Source organism: Asparagus officinalis, chromosome 7, assembly GCF_001876935.1.
Source record: "Asparagus officinalis chromosome 7, Aspof.V1, whole genome shotgun sequence".
Taxonomy (NCBI): Eukaryota; Viridiplantae; Streptophyta; class Magnoliopsida; order Asparagales; family Asparagaceae; genus Asparagus; species Asparagus officinalis.
The window spans coordinates 141,973,432-141,997,440 of record NC_033800.1 but is presented as its reverse complement, the minus strand read 5'-3'; the positions used below and the strand labels follow the sequence as shown (position 1 = coordinate 141,997,440).

At 34.7% G+C, this 24,009-nt stretch overlaps 2 protein-coding genes and 1 pseudogene across 11 annotated transcripts in view; 2 read left to right on the top strand and 1 right to left on the bottom strand.

The window, feature by feature from the left end:
• The window catches only part of LOC109850868, a 19,161-nt gene extending 6,140 nt beyond the window's left edge, over window positions 1-13,021 (bottom strand). For 2 of the 10 annotated variants that reach the window (XM_020420953.1, XM_020420955.1), the window contains exon 1: window positions 12,932-13,015. The gene's annotated coding sequence lies outside the window, so the exon portion shown is untranslated. Of the gene's footprint in view, window positions 1-3,152; window positions 3,349-5,069; window positions 5,091-12,931 lie in introns of those variants that run through there. The other 8 variants (XM_020420954.1, XM_020420947.1, XM_020420948.1 and 5 more) reach the window with 8 other exon arrangements.
• On the top strand, window positions 637-3,215 carry LOC109847883 (annotated as a pseudogene).
• On the top strand, window positions 16,653-22,670 carry LOC109847882 (endoplasmic reticulum-Golgi intermediate compartment protein 3-like). Its single transcript, XM_020417114.1, has 5 exons — window positions 16,653-16,775; window positions 18,902-19,023; window positions 19,130-19,180; window positions 22,413-22,592; window positions 22,647-22,670. Exons 2-5 carry the CDS (start codon window positions 18,976-18,978, stop codon window positions 22,668-22,670), a joined length of 303 nt encoding a protein of 100 aa, XP_020272703.1. The 5' UTR covers window positions 16,653-16,775; window positions 18,902-18,975.

Here is a 24,009-nt window from a genome sequence, read left to right as displayed (position 1 = left end):
CCACTGAAGAGAGAACTCTAGACACATAAGAACGACAACAGTTCTTGACCTTCCCCCTGCAAAAAATACTTGCACACAAGAGCTCATAGAGTTCTTTAACTTTCACCACTCAAGTTCACCAGCTGACTTGATCGTCGAAAAAAATCACGGGGGAACCGGTCCCCGCCCTCTTATGGGTTCTTTTCTTGTGCAACATGATTAATTACCTCAATTCAAGAACCAAACATAAAATTGGGGAATGAGTCTTCCTCATTCATCTATCTCCTCTACCTCACTCCGGTGACGGTCTGGGCCGAACATGTCCTCTTCTGGATACGATTGACTGTGTGATCTTAGCCATTAACAAGAATAGATAATTATAATTTGAATAATTAAATACTCTCCGATTAGTATCTGCCATCGCCTCTTGTGCTGAGACTGCATGGTATATAACTTGCGCATTTGGTGGGTATACTTCAGACTTACTTTGAATGTTAAGAGAAGTGATTACACATTGTACCTTTTTTTAAATTTCTTTCTAATTAGCTCTTGATAACTGTTTTAGTTCATCATTTGAAATTTTCAATCTCAAGTCGTTTATAAGACTACTACAATCCAACTGCACTCCCCCACCGATTTCACCTTTTCTCACTGATCATGGCAGCATCAACACTGAGCAGTGCTGAGGAGTCCAAAAAGAAGAGGGAGAAGATCACCACAAAAACCCATTTCTATCCTCCATTACCACCAAGCCCACTTCATCCAAACTCCAATTCAGGTAAAGCCCACAACCTGTTTGATTAAATTCCCCCATGAAGTATTTTACATTTCTTTTTTATTGAAATTTTTTAAAGGAAGGAGGTCTCGATAGCTCGATGGGACGAGGTTATAGGGATGGGAGAGATTCTCGAGAAGAAGGGAAGCTTGTGGACGACTACAGGGATCACAAGAAATGACAAGCTTTATTGCCACATTGAAGAGATCTTGTATGTTTGAAGTATTATTATATTATGATTGTTTCTCGTTAATATTTTTGTATTAATAGAATTAGACACATTATATCTTTGCTGACTTATTCTCAGTTTGTGACATCGAATTTTCCATCATAGTAGCTTTTTCTTGCATTTAGATTTCAATTTATGAATTTTAATATTTTTTTGAATTAACGTTTTAACGAATATCAACCTGTTATATTGGCTATTTTCTTAATGTAATTCCTTGAGAACTCAGTTTTCATGACTTATGGATCTTGATTCTTGAGTGAATTCAGGTAATATTAGTTCTGATATCTTTTCTTTCGTTTTCAACTTATTTATAAGAGATGAAGGCTTGGATGAGGTTGGGAACCACAGGATTGTGAGTCACACCTATGTTATACACTTCACAAAAGCTTCATGATTTCAAAGGAATTTACATTTGTGCTTTCACAGTATTTTATAAGTTCTTTATAGTCTTCCACTAAAGCAAACTATTTTTTTCATTTCTCATTTTAACTTATCTTTGCTTCCTAGGCTGTGTTCTTATACCCGTCAGTATGCACCCTCCCATAATTAAAAAAAACTACCTTCTATATGTAGCCTGTGGTTCCTTTACCTGTTGCACTTCAAACATAGCTAACTCCTTCATGACTATATTTATATTTGTTTTTTTTCACTTTTCGCTAGATATATGTTTTTGTCAAATGGTTATTAAACTTTTATCAACTTAATAAAAAGTTTAATAGTCAATCTGAATCATAATTCTTTTTCCATATTATATTGCATAAAGTCGCAAATATGTCATTCCTATTTTTAGTAATATGTTTTTATCTTATTAGCATGTCAACGACATTGGCTTATGATATTTTAAGATGTTAGGAGATCTAGGTTCAAACCTCATATCTGTTACTTGTTCCACCTTTCATATCGGACCCATTTATTTGTATAAAATTTATACCATCATGTAAATGGCTTTTTCATTTGCCATAAGGGTATTAATGTTGTTATACATTGTTAGCCAATAAAACCTGCTTTGGGTGGAAGGTTTTATTAAACACATAGGAGTTGTTAATTTTTGAGGTGGTATGAAAGCTTGTGGTAGAGATATAGTTTTACAAATTCAGCAGGTCTTATGTCGTAGTTGATTCATACAACGTTTATGAAAAATTTAGTGTGATAAAAGTCTATCTTGACTTGCTATATTATAACACCATTTAGCTCTGTTTTTATGAGGTTTTTTCTTTTTGACAACTGGACACAATTAGCATATTCTGATTGATATTAGTATATGTGATTCCCAAGAGTTTAGTCCCACATAGGTGGGAAAGTAAGACGTTGAGTTGTTTATATGGTAAAGCCAAAGACTCAACAAGTGTAGCATCAGCTAGTCTATTTTGGTTGTGGTTGGAGCCAAATAACACGCTACAATATGTCCCATTTCTTGCTTTGCGCCAATGGGCTTATGGGCCCAGGATGTGACAGTGTGAGAAGTTAAATCTTTGTCTTTTTCATCCTTAGAATGTTCTTGTTTTAATAGAGCTGTATTCATCAATATGATGGTGTATACAATAACCCAAGTTCTAATAATTCCAATTTCCAAGTTCCAGTTTTGAGTGCATTTTCACATCACTTGCTTAATTTTTAGTAAATCAACTTATTATATTTGTTGTAGGTTTCTTGCTGAAAGAGGGGCACTACTACTCTCTAATTTTTAGTAAATCAACTTATTATATTTGTTGTAGGTTTCTTGCTGAAAGAGGGGCACTACTACTCTCTGATGGCAATGAAACATCTCTTAATATGAATGATATTTACAAGAAGATTGCAAGTGGAAAGGCTGGGTGTTCTTGGGAGGCCTTTGAGGCTTACAGGCACTTAAAGTCTCTTGGTTATATTGTTGGTCGCCATGGTATCTCTTGGACTGTGAAGAGTTGCTGTAGTTCAAATTCTTTGGAGGACGTACAGGACTCAAATGGAAGATTTAACCAAGTAGTGAAAGAAGAAATATCTACGAGATTCATAGATATCCAGATTGTGGAAATGAAGCTAGCATTTGATGTGTAGTTGCCTAACAGCAATTTCAGAAAATCTTCTCCTGGTGAACCTATTTTCGTGCTCTCTATTTTGAGGTATGAAAGGTGAATTTAATGGTTTCAAATTTCATGTTGTCTCCTAGAAGCATGAGTGAACAATTACCTAATTTCCCGAAATTTTGGTTCTGTAGTTGACTTTTCGGCTGATTTGTTTGGAGTTACACATGCAGAGATAGCCCAACCTCAAGAGTAGAAGTAGAAAAGCTCCAGCGAAAGAACAATGGTATCCCCTTAAAGTTCTTCTTTGTTGATCATGGGCGTGTTAGTTTTTTTTCTTTCGATAAAGTTGAGCTTCCAGCCTTGCCATGATTATTGGTCAATAGTCAGTTTAGGTTGTAAATGAAGTACGCATGAGACTCCCATTAAAAGTTTTCAGAGTAAATGTGCTTCTCCAAAATGTGACAAGAATGTAAGAGAGCGTGTGTAAAAAGATATGGCGTATGCTAAGTGAAATATTGGTCAATCACAAACTTGGTTTAACAATGATTTAAAATGCTGTCGTGTCTTCTTGTTGTTGGAAATTTGGCATTCTATCTGGCAAAAAGAGAAATACAGTTAAATTTTGAATTTAATTCTTTGATGTCTGAGCTAATTTGATATTTTCATCTTGAAAGATGGTTGCAACAGCAAGCAGTTCGAAGCAAAATATGTAGTCACTTATAGTTCTTACGCTCATTACTAGCTTGTTCGCTAGGACAAGTATCTACATGGAACAAAATTCTATTTCTATCATCCTCTTTGGTCCTTCTGGCTCTCCCCAATGCTCATATCGAAACTGTATAATGATGTTATCTTTAAATGATTTGTTATACTAGTGGAAGTATGTTGTTTCTTCTTCCTTCTAATGAAATTATGTAATGTACTGCAATAAAACCAACATGAACAATGTCCTATTTTAGTTCTTTCGTGTCATTCATATGAATTTTTCTGTATTAAGGATGATATTCTGAACTCAGCGAACTAGCCTTTCATAGTGTTAAGCTTCAATTGGAGTTTTTTCCTTCCCCATTTGGCTCTGCATCATTCAGTTATGATCCTGTATTGTTCACCTTTATTTGTTCATCAACCCGCCTACGAAATATGTTTCTTCTCATGTCATCCTTGCTGAAATTATGTTCTTATACAATTGCTCATCCATCTCGAATTCTATATGTTTCTTCTCATGTCATCCTTGCTGAAATTATGTTCTTATACAATTGCTCATCCATCTCGAATTCTCAATATTCATAGTTCAATTTGGTATCCTGAAATTATGTTCTTATACAATTGCTCATCCATCTCGAATTCTCAATATTCATAGTTCAATTTGGTATCTTTTGGATATGTTTCATGGTTGAGCAATACTCTGACACGTACACATACCTGATCCCATAGCTATAGTGTATAAAATTTCCTTCATTACCGTGGATATCCCTTTATTTAAATGTCATTTATTGTTCTGTGGAGCATCCTACTAATTGGAAAAATGCTGAAAGAAAATGTCATTTGCTGTTTCTATATTCTGTTCCTTCTATTTGTTTTCTTTTAGAGGGTGTTTGGTTCAAATGCCAAAATTATAGAATTTGTAATTCCATAGGGGATTTGTGAAATTACCCTAGAGGGGGGTGAATAGGATAATATGCTAATCTAATCTGATTTAATGCCAATTTAAAACTCGTTAACAATTATATCCTAACAAGTATGATATACAACTTATAGGCAAAGATATGTAATTAAAACATGGGTAATGTAAACATGAATAACTATGCAAATGAGATAGTGCACAAAAGACAACCAAACACAAGATGTGATCTCGGAGTTCGGTCCTTTCGACCTACGTCTCCGCTCCCCACTCTCGAGGAGAACTCCACTATCTCAATCGGTTTTCAACGTTCATCGAAAACGTTTACAACCCACAGAATTCGGTTTCCTACCTCACCGAAAAACGGTTTTTAACTTATCAGGAATCACGTGGAAGAAGCATAAGCTTAGCAGATAACTCCACTAAATAAATAATAGGAAGTGGACGTATAGAGCTCACTAAGACTTCTGAGAAAGCTCTGAGTCTGTAAGACGTTCATCATGTACCTTCTCTCCGCCGCAACCTGATTAGTGAATCTCTTCTCCTTAGAGCGGGCTATAGGATTGTAAAAAAAGAGTAATGTATTCATAGGAAAAGGTTTTATCTGTAATGACATTTTTAAACTAAATGTAATCAATTCCAGTTCTAATAAAATTTCTGAGTCTTCTGTTGCACAAATTGTTGAGTCATATGATGTTTGACATGAACAACTTGGACATGTCAATTTCCAAACTTTACAGAGAATGATTAAATTGAACCTCATTTCTAAAGCATCTCATGATCCCTCATCTAAGTGTGAGATTTGTGTTCAAGGAAAACACACTAAAAAGTCTTTAAAGTCTATAACTAGAAACTCCAAACCTCTCAAATTAATTCATAGTGATGTGTGACTCAAACCGAGTTCTCACCCGAGGGGTAGGAGATATTTTGTGACATTTATAGACGACCACTCCAGATATTGTTACACCTATCTTCTCAAAACTAAAGATAAAGTCTTAGATAGGTTTAAGGTGTATAAAACCGAATCTGAAAACAAACTTGAAAAGAAGATCAAGATTTTAAGATCTAATCGTGGGGGAGTATACCTCAAATGAAATGACTGAATATTGCCAAGAACATGGAATTATTCATGAGGTAATTGTTCCCTATACACCACAGTCTAACGGGGTAGCTGAACAAAAGAACAAAACCCTTATGGACATGGTGAACTTTATCTTACTTAGTTTAGGAGCACCTGCAAATCTCTGGGGTGAAGCTCTTCTTTCTACCTGTTTCATTCTAAATAGGATTCCCCCACAAAACTTCTAATATAACTTCTTATGAATATTGGAAGGGGAGAACTCCTAGTCTGAACTTCTTCCGAGTTTGGGGTTGCTTGACTAAGTTAGCTATTCCCGAACCTAAGAAGAGAAAAATTAGTTCTAAAACTGTAAATGCTATTTTTATTGGATATGCATTGGTTTCTCAATTTTCTTTTGTTTGGTGGTTTGATTGCATAGACCCCTTGTCGCATCATACTTTGGAGGTTATTAGTCCTGTAGTGTCGCGTATTCGAACTTATGACCCCAATAATTGATTTTGGCCGGGTGATTTTGTTTTCGTGACTCCTTTGCATGGGAAAATTTCGGCAGATATTATCCCAGGTGAAATTGAGTCTAAGGGAAAAAGAGTCAAGAATTTCATCCAAGGGGTCTATCTGCCAAAATCAAACTATAGGGGTAGTAAGTTCCAAAGTGTTACACAATTAAACCAGCCCCTAAAGGTTTACACAAGACGTAACAGAGATACAATTGCATTCAATCATGAACTGATGATGCTAAAATTGGAAAGTGCAATTAAGGTCTGATTTGAAATCAGCCAGCAAGAGGAAATCTGGACAGCTAAGCCTTAGGCAGGATTTAGGGAGGATTTAGGAATTTGCTTTACATTTCTATTTTTATTAGTGCTTTTGTTTAGGCAATAATCAAGGGCTGATAGCCTATAATTGTATCAGCTGTGAGAGGAAATAATCAGACAATATTCAACAATCTTCTCTCTTTCTCCTCTCTCATCCCTCTTTCTTCTCCCTCATTCTACAACGCTTCTGTCTTTACCCTCTATTATATCTCTAATCTATCTCACTGCAGCCACCACATTAAATTTCTTCTAACAATTTGGTGCTTTCGTTGCTTCCTCAACCTCCTCAATGGCACCGCAGACTAGAACACACAACACAAACACAGAGGATGACACTTTTGAGAGACTACTAGCAGTTTCAACACAGCTTTTGAAAACCGTGACCAACTTTCACAGCAACGTGAGCAAGAACGGGAACAACGTTTCTTGGCCACAATGATCGAGCAAATACGAGCTAATTCCGCTCCACCTCATCAACCTTCATCAAGTGTTCTTGGCCCAGTCCCGCACTCAACATTCCGCACACCAGAACCTCAACCGGAGACATACAAACCGCAAGCTTCGTCTGACATTCCCTCATTTTTCCTCTGGCGACCCTGCTGATTGGCTTTTTAGCGTTCAGCGGTACTTCATGTACTATGCAACACCACAAGAAGACAAGTTACTCCTAGCCTCCATGCACCTCGACACACCGGCCTCTTGTTGGTTCCAAAGCATGGCTCAAGCAGGCCGTCTTACAGATTGGGACACTTTCGTCTTTGGTCTGAATAAGAGATTTGGTCCATCAGAATACACTGACCCAGCTGGTCAACTAATGAAGCTTTCACAATCAGCTTCAGTGGTCGACTATCAAAATAAGTTTGAGGCTTTGGCTAGTAAAGTGACTGGCTTTACACCTGATATCCTAAAGAGTTCATTTATTTCTGGACTCCAACCCAAAATTCAGCGTGCAGTTACAGCACAACGACCTCGCGATCTGGATGATGCATTTGCTTTAGCTCGAGTTTTCGAAGATCAGTTTGCTGACACCCGATCATTACCAAGACCTTGGGTTGCCCGCCCAAACCCACAATCACAGCCTGAAGCTTCTGCCATGTCACAACCAACAAATAAACTCCCTATTCGTAGACTAACAGCAGCCGAGCAGCAAGATCGAAGAGCAAAAGGGTTGTGTTTTAACTGTGACGAGCGATTCACACCAGGTCACCGTTGCAAAGGGCGTGCTTCCCTCCTTTATTTAGAAGTGGAAGATAACTCAACTGACGACTTGGAGACACCAATAGTCGATTTGACTCCGCAACCGGAGGAAGAGCTCAGTGCAAAGTATTAAGAAAAACCTGAGATATTTGCAATAATAAGAAATCACTTATAAGCAATTGCTGACATATCATACTACTAAAACCCAAGGCCCAGACAATAGGCCTGTCCGGATGAACCTCATTAATTTGGCCAACAATATTATATTATTCATGTTATTTATCACTTGATTTGCATTTGAATTGAAACATGCATTACAGTCTGAAGATGCAAAGAAAACATGCAACTTAGGCAAGCCTTACCGTGACTGTGCAGGAGCTAAAAAGATTCTACTTTCTAGGACTTCAGTGTTAAGCTAAGGGCATAAGGAAGTGGTTTAGAAGAAGCTTATGAAAACGTCAGATTAGAGCTATTTCTTCTGACAATGTATTTTCTATATTCATGGATATATATTTATATTTCACATCATATGAAGCCAAATGAAGTTTGAAAATATCACCACATAAAAGCAGTACTTATTTAGGACCCTTAACATCAAAAATTATGTTTAACTCAAACAAAATAAAAGGCAATAAAGCATAAACGAACATATTCATTAAAATTATTCTCTTCATATTTTAAGCATTAGATGCGAATTGGATCTAGAGTTCATTCACAATTCATGTAGTAACTGGCCTAACCAATTAAAAATAAATTAATTTGGAACAAAAGACCCTAGACCTTCAGCTTAACAGAGAATTGCTTAAACTTGATGCATTTAGATTATTATTCTTAAACTGTTTACAATGACTGTAATAATCTTTGTTGATGTTCCCTGTTGTACTACAAGCAAACCCACTTTTTTTGAAAATTTGTCTTGACTATGTTGCTCAAAGGAAATATGGTGCATAAACACAGTGGTGCAGAAAATTTACAAGTTATGTTGAACAGGATGACATTTTCATTAATAATGATATTTTAATGAATTTACTCTACATAATTACGGTCTTATGTTTTTGACAATCTTAGACTTGTAGAGATTTTGTATCATTATACATGTTGCACTTTCATCTGAATATCACTGGGGTTTTAGCATTTAATAATAACATTGTCCTTAAATACTTTCTTCAATCCATGGACTACTAGAAATTAGTATTTTATTTGAAATGAACAAAATGGAGGGTTATCATTCCATAAGTGACCCAATTACAAGCTACAGTTATACATAATATTAGTAAAGAGGAAGGTTAGTTCCCATCCTATTGATACAAACAACCTAGCACAGATTCATACATGCATATAAAGAGAGAAAGAGATAAAATATGCAAGTACAGGTTTCTATTAAACTTTCAAAAAGATAAATATTAGCTATTAAGTCATAATTTTCTTCCCACATAGACCTAATTCTTAAAGTCAATGGTTGCTTTTCACCAGCATAACTAGAAGAGTAATCCTTTTACATGTGAATAAAGGCATTTGTTACAAAAACTAATTTACTTGACAATTTACCTTTAGTTTACTCCTTTCAGTCTAACCTCTTCGATCATGTGTCTTCCAGGAAAGATACCAACCCGAGTTTGATACACCTTAGCACCGCCATCATCACCATTTTTCACCTCAAAAGTAATATAGGCATGGTCAGGACCCCCCAATTTGGTACAAAGGTTGGTGATCTTTAAGAACTGGAGATTAGAACCCTATCAACCAATTTGAACAAGCAATTAGAGAATATAGATTACAGACTTAAATTAAACCAAGGAAATTGACAACAACAACAACAACAGCAACAACAACAACAATAAAAATATTAATAATAATGACAAAAATGATATCACTAGCAACAATAATACAATTAGCATTGGTAGCTAAAATGAAAGAAGTAGCAAACGTTTGTTATAAGATCGAAATAATGATATAATAATAATATTGAAGCGTATGAACTTCTAGCGTCAAAGAAAGATAAAACGAAAGACCATGTAGGAGCTAAATATGTAAATATTATTGTAAACTAAACTAGGGTAATAAATTGTGAACAATAGTGAAGGTAAAGGGGTTTCAATTAATGTCCAGCAAAAAATGTGACACATTTGCATGTTATGTGGAACACTGAACACTTTATCAGTTTCAACTAAAAGAATGTGTCTAAATGAGAAGCAAGAGAAGATAGTTGAAAGTTGGAGCCATTTATCGATACTTTCTGCATTCTGCATTCTACATCTAATTAATGCAATATGTTCTGATCTCTCAATTAAACATAAAACTAGCCTTTGCAACCATAGTTTATATTAAGAAAAATGGAACCGACAAATGCTGCAATATTGTAACAACGCCAACCTATAGTTGTTGCATAGGTAAATTATTCTTTAGTTTGAGGAAAGATAACAGAAATAAAGTACTACAAAATACAAATAAATGAGAAAGAAATACCAGGTCTTACAGGATTCTGGACGTTGCACTATGAACTTAAAAATTTTGCGTGCTGAAATTGTTATGGACTGAATTTTAGCTTGACAATCTTATACATAAAAGCATAGTAAATTTAAAAATATCTTTTTCCCATTGCACAGAATAGCATGATATGATGCATTCATTTCTTTTTCTTCAAGACTAATTGACATATCTATTATTCATTAGAAAACATGAAATATAAACTTATAATGAAATATAAACTTATCTCACTGAAGTTAGTATTTTTAAGTTAACATGTTTTCTAATGAATAATAGATATGTTTATATTTCATGTTGATACCACAAATACTCGTGTTTATATTTATCAATACTTTCTGCATTCCAGATTATTTACTTGTCCAGAGAAACAAAACCTCATAACATTCACTCATCCAGAAGTACAGGGTAGGAAGCTCTCGATATGAGAGGCACATGATCCTCCGGGAGGCTCGAGTCTCAGCAAACTCTCATAAATCCGCCATTTGCCCAATCAGTGCCTTGAGAGTTCTTTATTATCCAATAGTTGAGCTTTTCTGTCACACAATATCCATATCCCACAATCAAAATAGCATGTTTGAGAATATCCGTCTTCAGGTACTGTTGAGTTACTGTTCTCGGTTCGCCCACAAATATTTCCTTGAAAAACAATATAAAAATAAATTATGCTTGCTTTAGGGTAAGTTTGCAAATATCTAGATTTTAGGGATAAATTTGCAAATATATTAGATTTTGGAGGTACATATGCAAAAAAAAACCCAAATTTGTGGAAAGTGTACAAGTAGAAAAGAGGAAAACTTGGGAGGATTGCATGAGATTTTTCATCCAAGACAAAAGTAACTATTTCTCCTAATGTTACACAATTAAACCAGCCCCTAAAGGTTTACACAAGACGTAACAGAGATACAATTGCATTCAATCATGAACTGATGATGCTAAAATTGGAAAGTGCAATTAAGGTCTGATTTGAAATCAGCCAGCAAGAGGAAATCTGGACAGCTAAGCCTTAGGCAGGATTTAGGGAGGATTTAGGAATTTGCTTTACATTTCTATTTTTATTAGTGCTTTTGTTTAGGCAATAATCAAGGGCTGATAGCCTATAATTGTATCAGCTGTGAGAGGAAATAATCAGACAATATTCAATAATCTTCTCTCTTTCTCCTCTCTCATCCCTCTTTCTTCTCCCTCATTCTACAACGCTTCTGTCTTTACCCTCTATTATATCTCTAATCTATCTCACTGCAGCCACCACATTAAATTTCTTCTAACACAAAGTGCAATATGACAAGAGGGGTTATGCACAAATAACTCTTATAGTAATCACAACTAGATCTTCCTTAAATCTAAGATGCAGACTTTATGTCTCTTGGCCACCACTATATGTTTAAGTATGACATGACGTGTCATAACACCACTTAAATAAGTGCCCAAAGAAGATTGTGAAACATCCAACTCATTGCAACATTCAAGACTTACAATGGGGGGTGGGGTGGGGTGGGGGGAAGCTAAGCTCAGCAGTCCTGGATGCTTCATGCCATAAATTTTATAAAATATTATGTATATAACTAGCCATATCGAAAGGCTTAATTGCACGTAGATCCCGTAAAAGAATCAAATTTTGGAAACTTGTTATTCGTGTAGTCTGATTTTGGCAGATAAATCTCCTGGATGGATCTTTGACTCTTTTACCCTCAAATAGACTCACTAATTTCTCCTAGATAAATCTGCCAAATTTTCAAGGGGGGGGGAGACCACCCCATGGGGTCTATCTACCAAAGTCGAACTTCCAGATTTATATCGTTCCTTTTTTTATCTTTTATTTATCTGGACGTTCTTTGTTTCATGTGATTTTGTTATCAAGCTTTTGCAATTTCGGGAGTTTATTTTTCGTTAGAATTTTATCGAGAATAGAGTGTGTCACTCAGAAATTCATCTTTGATGTTTATTTTGTTTGATCGGATCTGTTTATAATCCACTTTTTAACTATAGATTCTAATTTTCTTTGCAAATTGTAATGTAAATATATCAATCTTTGCAACCGTTGTGATAAGTTCTGATCTGAGGCTGATCTATGAAACAGAAGTCTTTATGTCTGTGCTTGACTTCTGCATAATCTCTTTCTCGTTCCAAGGTTAAGCTTATCCCAATTGAATAGAATTGTATTTGTTTTTTTTGTTGGAGGTAAGCTCACCAAAGGTTCTTATATTCACCAATTATTATTTTGGTAATCTTAAAACTTGTTTGCTACAACTATGGATTTCAAATTCTAAAATTTGCAATGCTACAATTTGAGTTTGAAACAAACAAAATATTACAAACTATAGTATTCCAAATCCCAAAGTATCGATGAAACAAACAAAGTTTTAGAAATCCCAACCCATGTTAAAAAACATATGGATTTCAAATCCCATGGTGAAATCCATATCCTAAAATTATAGGATTTGAAACAAACACCCCCTAAGCAAATTCAGGTCATGAGGCTTTAGTGCTTGTCAACTAATTAAATAGATTTAACTAAAATTGACTAAATTAAATAGTGAATAAATATGAACTAAAATTGAACAGGATTAAACTAAAATTAACTAAAATCAAACAATATTAAACTAAAATTAACGAAAATCAAACAAGATTAAACTAAAACTAGCTTAATTAGACAAATTAATTAAACTAAATAACTAACTAATTAAAACAGTAAATAAGTTTAAAAAACAGTTCATAAACTTAAAAAAAATTAAAAAATTTACCTGAATGGGGACTGCAGGAGAGGGGGGACGTGGTTGAGGACTTGCGGGAGCGGCGGCGACGAGAGAGGTACAGCGGGGGAGGGAGAGAACGTCGAGAAAGAGATAGGGAGAGGCGGGGCTGCGCCTGCGGGAGAGTGAGTTAGAGAGAGAGAGAAGGAGAGGCGGCGGGAGAGGGCAGTGGACCGAAGAGATATGGACTGGTGAAGGAGACGCGGGGGTAGGGGGGGCGCTGTCGAATGACAAGAGAGTCCGAGTCGAGCGAGAGAGAGAGAGGGAGGCGGCTATCGGTGCGTGCGGAGAGTTACAGTGAGAGAGATAGGGTTTAACTGTTTAGGCGAGTTATGGGTCGGGTGCGGGTAACGGGTACGGGTTTGGGTCCATTTTTTTTTCAAAAGGCTAGACACTAGACAGGCTAGGCGCTTAGGCTGCTTTTTATAACACTAACAAAATTACACTTAGGGTCTGTTTGTTTGCACGAAAGTAATTGTGAAGTAGCTGAAGTAAAAGAAGTAGATGCTACTTCTGCTACTTCTAAACAAAAAAATATGTTTGGTTCTCTGAAAAACTTACTTCCAATACTTCCCTAAATGCTTATGTGGCGCCTACGTGTCATCCTTACTTCCAAAATATTTTTCCAATCCTCAATACTCAGAAGTAGCTCGAAAGTAGTTGAAATGCATATTAATTATGACATAAATAATTTTTTATTAATATTTCCTTTATTAGTTACTTCTAACAACATTTCGTTGATAAAATTACTTCCTAATAATATTTCCAAATGTTATCCAAACAAAAAAGTAAATGAAGAGGAAGAAGTTCTACTTCCATTACTTCTAAAAATATATGAAACAAACAAAAAAATGCTATTTCCACTACTTCCTACTTCATAGCTTTGAAAGTTACTTCTATAACCTACTTCTTACTTCTAATACTTCCATTCTCCAAACGGGCCCTTGGGGGCTGTTTGGTTCCCTGTTTTTAAGGGAAATGCTCTCTTGAAAACCTGTCAAAAGTGACACTTTTTGGCAGGCTTTCAGCCAAAATCTTCTTTTTTAGAGGCGATTTTGGCTGAAAGCCTGCCAAAAAGTGATAATTTTAGTACTTTTGGCAGACTTTTAAGAGAGTCTTTCCCTCAAAAACAGGGAACCAAACAGCCCCTTAAAGACTTCTTATATATGCAATGATATGCCACAAAGCTGATTATGTTGACAAATACTAAAGCCTCGTAACTTGAATTTCAAATACTAAAGCCTAATGACTTGAATTTGCTTAAAAGAAAACAAATCATAGCCAAACACGGTAGAGTAGTAGATCACATTAGATACACAAATTATTGCTTCCATTTTCAGAAATGAGGAGGGTTAGAACTTACGCCTCGTTTGGTACGCGAGAATGGACATAAGTGAGAATGGAATGGAAGAAGTAATGGAATGGATTGTATGTGGGAATTTCTGTGCATGTTATACTAATGCGCATGTTATCTCTCAAGTGTATGTTCTATTTGGCTCGGTCGTTGAAGAGAAAGGCGATGCCAGGCGTGGCGGTGACTTCAGTGGAAGAGGCGATGCCGAGGTGGAGGCGTCGTCGGAGGCTCTGGGTTCGAGAGGCGGTTGAGGCGGCAGAGTAAGAGGTGGGGGAGGAGGGGTTGGGGTTGGGATTGAAGTAAGGAAGGAGAGGTGACGGCACGGCGATTTCAGAATAGAAAGATAGGAGGCGTTTATTTTGGTGCAGGCTAAAAAGAAGGAAAAGCTGATTTACATTCCCTAATACTTAGTCAAAGAGCCATTATTTTTTGGTTTATTTTTTATTATTAATAGGGGTATAATTAAAAAATAAATAACTGATTTGATTCTCTCTTAAATGGGAATGACCATTCCCTATCTTCTCACTTGGAATGCCCATTCCCACAAAAAGTGAGAATGGTCATTCCCTGGGAATGGTCATTCCAACATCTAAAAAGTTAATTTGTTTGATATGAAGGAATGGGAAGTGAGAATGCCATTCCATTCCACTCCATTCCCGCCTACCAAACGAGGCCTTAGAGTCTCGCTGCAAAATGAGAAAAATTTTCCTTTAAGCATTTTCAAAGCTAGATTCAGCAAAAGGAAATTTGTAGAATCTCATCATGATATAAATTATAATAAACTCCAATATGCATACTTCAAGATTTTTTATAAATATATTCAAAAAAATAGTATGGAATCCACCTTAAATTGATCGTCATTTAAAGAATTTGTTGTAGCAATAGCCAAATATTTGAGAATTATATCACAAAAATGTTGAGACCGAATTAATTATAACAATAAATTTATGGTTTTTTCTTGTTGATCATGGGTTTAAAGCATTCACTGCCTCAGAAATGCTCAATGATGATAAAATCTCAGCAATAATAGCAAGGAAAACACAAAACATATCAGAAAAATATATTGAAATTTTTACCTGCGGAAGAAATGATGGAAATGGAGACGGATGAAGGTAAAGACTCACAAAAGACAGCTTTTTTAGGGCTAGATTGTAAACTAGACATTCCAAAGTACAAGTAGCAATGAGTCGGATTCGGTGGACAATCCGCTAACCCGATGATTTATTTTATTTTGATACAAAAAAAACTACCAAATCTGATTTTTATACTCAAATTTAGAAGAATCTAGTAAAAAACAACATGATGATTTTGTGCCAAACGGTAGATATTGACATGTCAAAATTAGTATCACATGCGTCGGTTGAGTCCGTTGATCCCGCGGTCTACTGTACCGCAGTCATAGAAATAAACAGAGATTCCCCTTCGGTTTCTCTCGCCGGTCGTCCTCTATGGGGGTGTTTGGTTACATTTCTATAAATTATAGGAAATGTTTTCCACCCAATATATGATTTCCTTGTATTTCTTAAAAAAAATATTGGAAAAGTTTTGAGAAGTTAAAAAGTACAAATTTTTTTTGTTTTTTGTATTTTGATTGTTTGGTTCAAAACAAGAAAATGGCTCATAACTTTTGGGAAAATAGCAACATTTCCTACAATTTATAAAAATGTAACCAAACACCCCCGTTCTTTAGGGGATGTTTGGTTGTTGTTGGTAAAATTGTGTATTTATGACACAACTTGGAAAGTTGTTGTCCACCTCATCAATTTCACTTGTATAATTTTCTTTGTTTGTTTTTTATTCCATTGGAATCATAAATTGCTTGTTTGGTTTGCAAATATAACTTTAATTGTTTGTTTGGAAAGTGTAAAAAGTGATCCCTACTCAAATGATTATATTGGTTGGAATTATTTTTTATTATTTTTTTCTAACTTTAATGTCAGTTTTCTCATAAAATCATGTCTTTTTTTATGAAATCACTTTACAAACCACATCAGCATATGAAATCACTTTACACTATTTTCACAACTACAAACAAACAATTGAAAGTGATGAAAGCTGACATTGAGATCCACTTTTTTACACTTTCCATCATTTTACATGGTAAAAACATACAACCAAACAACCCCTTATAGAAAAGTGAGAACTTTATAAAAAAATGAAAACTTTATAGAAGGAAATTGATTTTTATAAAATTTAGTAATTTTCTGTACTTTACAGAAAATATTTCTGTAATTTTTTTTAAATCAAACATAGTTTACGAAAATCTATAGAAAATGTTTAATTACACAAATGTCATGTGTCGGTACTTTTGAGAAAAGATTTCTCAAAAATGTTGCAACCAAACACCCCCATAATAACGCGATCTAAACCGGGACGAAATTTTCCCATTTCTTTCTAATTTTTTGATCAAATTTGTCCTAATTGTTTCTAGTTCGGATTGGAAACGAATTGGGGCTTAGGGTTTGTCGATTCTTCTTTGGGGTAAGATGAGTTTTCTCTCGAGCCCTAATTTCGTCGGAATTTTGGAATTTAGGCTGTTCATTTTGTTTGGGAATTCATAATTTTACGCTAATGAAGTTGATAACGAAGGAATACACTATAGGCGTTTACTTGTAAGAATATCTCTTTATAATGACTTGTTGAGGACTCCGAATTAGCTCGTAGTGCTATGGAGAAATTATTTAGAGGACTTAATGATTTATAATCAAGAAATGTTTGGTGTGCATCAGCATATTGGGAATTTGACTTAAATAATGCTATTAATTTAAGAAGTTTCGATGTATAATTATACAACCCAGATTGACTGTAGATTCTTTGTCCCGTTTCAGCAGCAAACTTTAATTGACTTTGTGTTTTTTTAATGTTCTTCTTTTTCTTTTTTCCCCCTTATTTTGACAGATCTACTTATTTGATGTGGTTGGATTAATTCTAACTTAGCTTAAGCATCATGTTCATGAGTGTTCAATTCATTTCGCTGCTTCACTGATGCAACAAAAACATAGGATAAAGTCAAAAGATTTCTCTCAATACTTTTCAATTCATTATGCAGTCTTTGTAAATGTTGTAATAAATTTAGGGCATGGGCAATTCTCTTATTCACTTTCTTTTTTGCTTTGGTCATAGTAGAAACCTCAAGTAATGTTGCTCTGAAAGCGTTATCAAATTTTGCCTACTAGCGCACTTCCCAGTCTTTGCCAGATTGAATTGTAGATTACTTTTTGTCTCAAGACCCTCGCCATAAAGTATTTCATATTTATCCTCATATATTTTGTTAGTTCAACAGATATCATAACACGAATTACAATATTCACATGGTCAGATTTATCTTCTCCACTTATGTAATTTGGATAGTGTTACAACTTTGGCACTAACCTTTCTCTTGTGTTGCACGGATGTGCAGATGCAGGACACAGATGTGGAGATATTTGGGTACCGTACTTAAATATGTGAAATCTTGAAAAACATAGGCTATCAGTAATGATACATCATGAACATGCCAACATGGACATAAGAACTAAACAGCATCCATCCCTATGAGTGCAATCTATATAAATTCTAGATCTCTAATAATATAAAGCATGGATGATGGAACTAAAAATTACCATCCGTGCAATCTATATAAATTCTAGATCTCTAATAATATAAAGCATGGATGATGGAACTAAAAATTACCATCCCGAATCCAACTAATTTCAAGCTGATTCTAATAATATAAAGCATGGATGATGGAACTAAAAATTACCATCCCGAATCCAACTAATTTCAAGCTGATAGAAGGCTGCACAGATGTTGGATGCATCAGATACATGTCTACCGTAGCAAGTGTCTTGTATGTGTCAGGGTGAGTACAGGAGCCTTTGATGTGTACTCATGAGACATAGTCTTTCTTTCATCCTGAATAGCCAACTCTTTACCTTTATCCTAAAAATTACTTGACAAATTCAAATTGACCTGACCCTAATGCTAAAAGTGTTTAAAAAAATTTTCCTGCCATATCCATCTCGTTACCTCATCATGATCATGAGTAATAAATTCTTCACTTCTATCCTAAAAGTTCCAAATTGCCCGATGGGAATGCTAACTAGAAGTTTTGCTCTATCTACCTGGCCATGGAGTCACAGAGAGAGGGGTGATCTGTTATCTGCTCCACAAATCCACGTGTTTAGCATCGTGCTACAAGTTTTACACTGACCTTATCCTCACCTGAGTAGCAAATGCTCCAACAAAGTACTTCGTAAGTAAATTTAGTTGCCTGATCCTAATGCTAAAGTGTAGAATTTTCTTAAACAAATAGGGAAAAGCTGTACAAACACATAAGTATCTTTGTGTTAACAGTAGTTATCTTGGCAAATTTTAACACAATAAATTATTCATAGGCTGTACAGACACATAAGAATGTTAACTGCCGTTGGTTTAGGCACTTGCTGAGTCATTAGACGAAGTTATAAGTTCCCTGTTCCTCAGTGTGTCGCTTTTAGTTCTTCTGGTGTATCAATTTGTGCTTGTATCATATCTGATTCTCACGTTTATTTGTCTATGAGTAGTTTACTGAAATGTATGTTTAAGTCAGAGTTCTGTGAATCTTTAGCATGTAGTTCTGTGAACAGATGATCATAAAGACCATCACATTGATTCATCCAAAAAGAAGCATGAACATAAGTTTGATGCTGATGCTGAGGAAATGATCAAGACTGTGAAACATGCAATGGAGAATGGTGAAGGATGCCGGGTACATCTTTCGTATAGTTATTAGTATAAAGATTTTTTATTGACGATGAGAGGTTTTTATTATCCTTCCCTTATAGAAAGTAATCACGAAGTTTATTTTTATACAGGTTTATGGGGTATTAGATGTTCAGAGGGTTGCTGGGAACTTCCATATCTCTGTACATGGGCTAAACATTTTTGATGCGCAACAGTTTGCATCACTGACGCTCTATTACTTTTGAATTTGTATCTATCTTTTCCCCTGGATCTGTGAAGTAAATGTTTGCATCACTGACGCTCTATTACTTTTGAATTTGTATCTATCTTTTCCCCTGGATCTGTGAAGTAAATGCCTTTGGAACACCTTCCGGTTCCATTTTGAATTTGTATCTATCTTTTCCCCTGGATCTGTGAAGTAAATGCCTTTGGAACACCTTCCGGTTCCAGTCCTACATAGGTGTCGTATCATACCTACAAGAACCATCTGAAGACTGATAGAGGGCCTCTTTTATTAATAGGAGTATAGGACAGTCATTGTAGCCCTGAATATCAAAACTTGCCAAATTTTGGCAAGAAAAACAATTGCACAGTCTGACAATGTGCTCAAAATAATCATCGTTGTTGCCATCATAAAAAAATCATTGTCCTTTCCCATCAAAATGAGGTTGGTTAGGGAACCTTAGATTGAGAGGGCTCAGTGTAAAAAAATTACAATTGCTAGAAAATGAAGACCTGCAATGTTTTGTGTCAGTGGAACTAGGCAAGTGAGTCTTTTCAAAAGCCCAGTACGCCATTTGTCAGTAGAAAAATTATTGTGTCAGTGGAACTAGGCAAGTGAGTCTTTTCAAAAGCCCAGTACGCCATTTGTCAGTAGAAAAATTATCTTATTTTTTATGTGGTATAATATGTGGTTTTCAAAAGCCCAGTACGCCATTTGTCAGTAGAAAAATTATCTTATTTTTTATGTGGTATAATATGTGGTAATATGTGGTATAAGCTTTATGTGAAGAAGTTTAGAATATTTCCGAGTCTTAAGAAAAAGGACGGTAAGAAATAGAAGGATGTTGCGATCACACTAATTTTATATTATTTCTATGTTAGGAATGTAAACAAATACAAATAATTTGATCCGAAACGTACTCCATATCCCTAATTTGTAGGTATCCTTATCCACTCCATTTAGAATATGACTACAGATATAGATCGTGTTAAACTATTTGGTATGCAAGAGTATGTGCAATCTCATGTAGATTAAGTCTATTTATCTTACGTAATTTAACCGAATGTCTTTCTTATTGGAGTATACATGTAAGCTACTACATTTTTCCTTTAATTTCGCCCGTGCTCAATAATATACATTTAGTTTATGGATCCCATCTAAATTTTGTTCTTCTTTTATTCACTAGAAGAAAATAACTACGCATAAGATAATACCAACATCTTCTCTGTACTCCGTTTATACTACTAGTTGGCATTCAATAAGTGTCTAGTTAGTGGTGAATTAAGCTGATGATGTACGTCTGGAAAACCATTGCTTTTAATATAACAAATGCACACAAAGCGCAGTGACATTCAGTAGTAGAAAAGTGCTAAAGTTTTGATAACCTACAAGGAATAGGACCTCGAGATCCCTGCTCTACTCCAGGTTTAGTTAGCAAATTCTCCAATGTGTAGCAACATGAAACTACTGGACACCACATTTCATAGCTTCAAGGTAAAGTCTGTGGGGATGTTCAAGTAAAAACCATTGAAGTAAATCTGGTAGAATTATCGGTATGATCCACATATATTATTAGATTCTTATCAATTTTCTTTAGATTCAGATGAATAGATTGAAACTACTTTAACTTGAGCATGGAATTTGCATTTATACACTTGTTTGATTTAGGGTCCTTCCATTTTCTTTTTCTTTTTTACTAGTATAGTGCACGTGCTTTGCACGAGAGCATATCTATTTTGTTTTGTGTTTTTCAAATTTTTTTTGTTGGCTGCAAAATAATGAAATGACTTGTATAGCAATATAAATTCTAAACAACTACAATTTTGTTTAAATGAATAAATTATACGATAAATTTGTGTATAAAGAACTGTGTGATTAATTATTATAGTTCGGATAATTGTTGTAATTTATTCATAATATATCATAATTTATTAAAATAATTATAATATATTAAATAATTTCGTCTCTTTTAAGTATAATAATATTATACATAGCATAATTATAATACTGTTAGTAACTACATTTTAATTTCATAATTAGTTTATTACACTATTAATTAATAATTAATTAAATTGTATAATTATTAAATTACAATGTAATCTATTAATTTAAAAACTACTGTTAGAATCTTTATACTATTAATATTATTACAATTGCAATAAATACATATTATTTTCCATACTATTATCATACTTTTAAAAGGCTAATAAGATGAAAGGTAACAAGTAGTCCTCCATAAGAGGTGAAATCCAAGGACATCATGCATAAGCCTAATGAATTTTTATTATTTTTAATTTATCTAGAATTTTAAATATTATATGAAGATAAACTAGGGATAAATTTCAAATTTTCTATTAAATCATAAAATAATAGTGTGACCAAATATTTAGAAAAAGTGAGGAAATGTATAATTAGTAAGAGGTTATATATAATTAGTGAATGATTAATTACGACTAATGACATATTTGAGAATTATAAAACTTAAAACGCAAAAATGGAAATCAAAACTTTTGACAAGGCAATCCTCTTTTATATGTAGTATAGATTATGTGGGAAGAAAGTGGAGATCAAGTAAGAAAAAATTATTATTTTCTTAAATCAAGAACAACCAATTTTTCTTTTTCTTTTTCTTTTCACTTTTCTCGAGTCAGAAACGTTTTGTTAACAATTTTTTAGAAAATATTCTCACATTTATTTTATAAATCATGCTTAATATGATTGTACTGATTCTGTCTGGTGGTCTCTTTTGACTACTATATTTGCAATATGTATGATCTAAATGCGGCATGAAAATAAGTGAATAATTATAATGCTGGTAGCAAAACTGGTACAAGATTTCTTGCAGAACTATCATGTCCTACCAGTTCGAAGAACTTTCCTTCCATCCCTCATCTTTTGATGTGTGTGTGTGTGTGTTGTGTTGTGGTTGTCTGTGCTGTCTTTTCTTTCCGTTTCTTTCTGTGGGTGTATGTGCGCGTGGGTGTGGGTGTGTGTTTGGGGTGGGGGGACTCTACTTAAAGATATCTCAGTGGCATAACAGCCTCACGGTTCTGTATATTAATAATTCTCAAAATCTATTCATTGAGACAGTATACTTATAGAGATGTGACTTTCTAAATACGTTAGATGGTTTACATTTGAAAAGAAAATTTTCTGACTTTTATCTTAGCTGTTTTATGTTTTATGCACAGATTTTTGGAGGTGCATCAAATGTGAATGTAAGTCATGTCATTCATGATTTGTCATTTGGCCCAAAGTACCCAGGGATTCATAATCCACTTGATGGAACTACACGGATCCTGCAAGATGCGAGTGGAACATTCAAATACTACATTAAGGTAAACTATCACGACGTCTCTTATAATCTCCGGGTAATTTTCCTGTAATAGCTAGTTGTTTATTATTGTTTTTTTAAAACATCACAGGTTATGTGGACAGTGGATCATTAAATGTTGGTCCCAGTAGATCATGGAAGTCCATGGAAATGGAAATAGAGTCCTCGATCATTAAATGTTAGGCGGTTCAAGTTTAAATGAGTAAATCTATAATAGACTTGGAGTTTGTTCTTGGCAAATTATTGTGCAAAGTTCAGGGAGCTTAGTGAACTTAAGCGTGAAATGAAGGCGGGCATGGTGATACTTTAACTTCTAAATAATAATTGAATTCTCTGCTTTTTAATCATCTCTCTCTCTCTTGAATTCTCTGTTTTTTTTAAGGCAAATGATGCATACTATAAGCTGAGCAACACAAGGGCTCAGATTCAAGCCTATGTGTTTGATGGTACGGATTTCATTTTCTACTTCAACTTAATCATAGAATTCCAATGATGCTATTTTTTGTAAGAACTGAGATTGCTTGCTTGTAACTTCAGTGATCAGAGCAAGCGTTCCAAAGCTGAACCTGGATGATACATTGGCACAGGAGAATGATATTGCTAAAGCTGTCAAAGAGGAGCTCAAGAAGTCTTTGTCTGCTTATGGATATGAAATAGTGCAGACCCTCATTGTTGACATCGAGCCAGATGAGCGTGTCAAGAGGTCAATAAATCATTTTGAAAGAAATATGTGTGTATGTCTAATGCAATTGCTGTTTCCAATTTCTTTTCCTGTACGTTTATCTGTTTGTGATGTAAACGAGCTTTTGAATTATGTAGAATTGAATAATGTTCTACGTAGCAATAGTTTCAAGACCAGTCCATAGATTCCCTTTACAATGTTCTGCATATTCTGCCCGTTTTTTATTTTATTATATTTGACTATATAAACATCCTAGATGCTTGTCAGTAATGAATCGATTATTAAAAAATTTGAAAGTTTGAAGAAAATTAAGCTAGTCTAACATTATAGTTGTTGCTGAACCTGTTTCAGTACTATGGTAAGAAAAATCATTTCTGATATATGCATAGTCCTGTGGACAATGATACGTTTTCTGTTATTATGTAGTTCTGAACCTAATTTCTAACATTAAATACCCGTTTATCTCCAATAGGAATGCTCGATAGGTGGATGTACAGAATTATTGAGGCACTGACAAATACGAAGTCGCGAAACGTGAGGAGGTGACATGAAACTGTGCAATAATTTGAAAGGAGGGCAATTGATGAGCAGAGTTAGAGGTCCACATCATCAGCGTACTTTTCCTATAGATCGCAAGGTCGTATTGGTGGATCCAGGGGGAATCACATATGCACAATTGTATTCTGTGTGGAGGGTTTTGAGAGCACACTTAAAACTGTGAAATTACATTTCGTCAAAATGTACAATAGCAGAACACATGCCTTTGGTTACA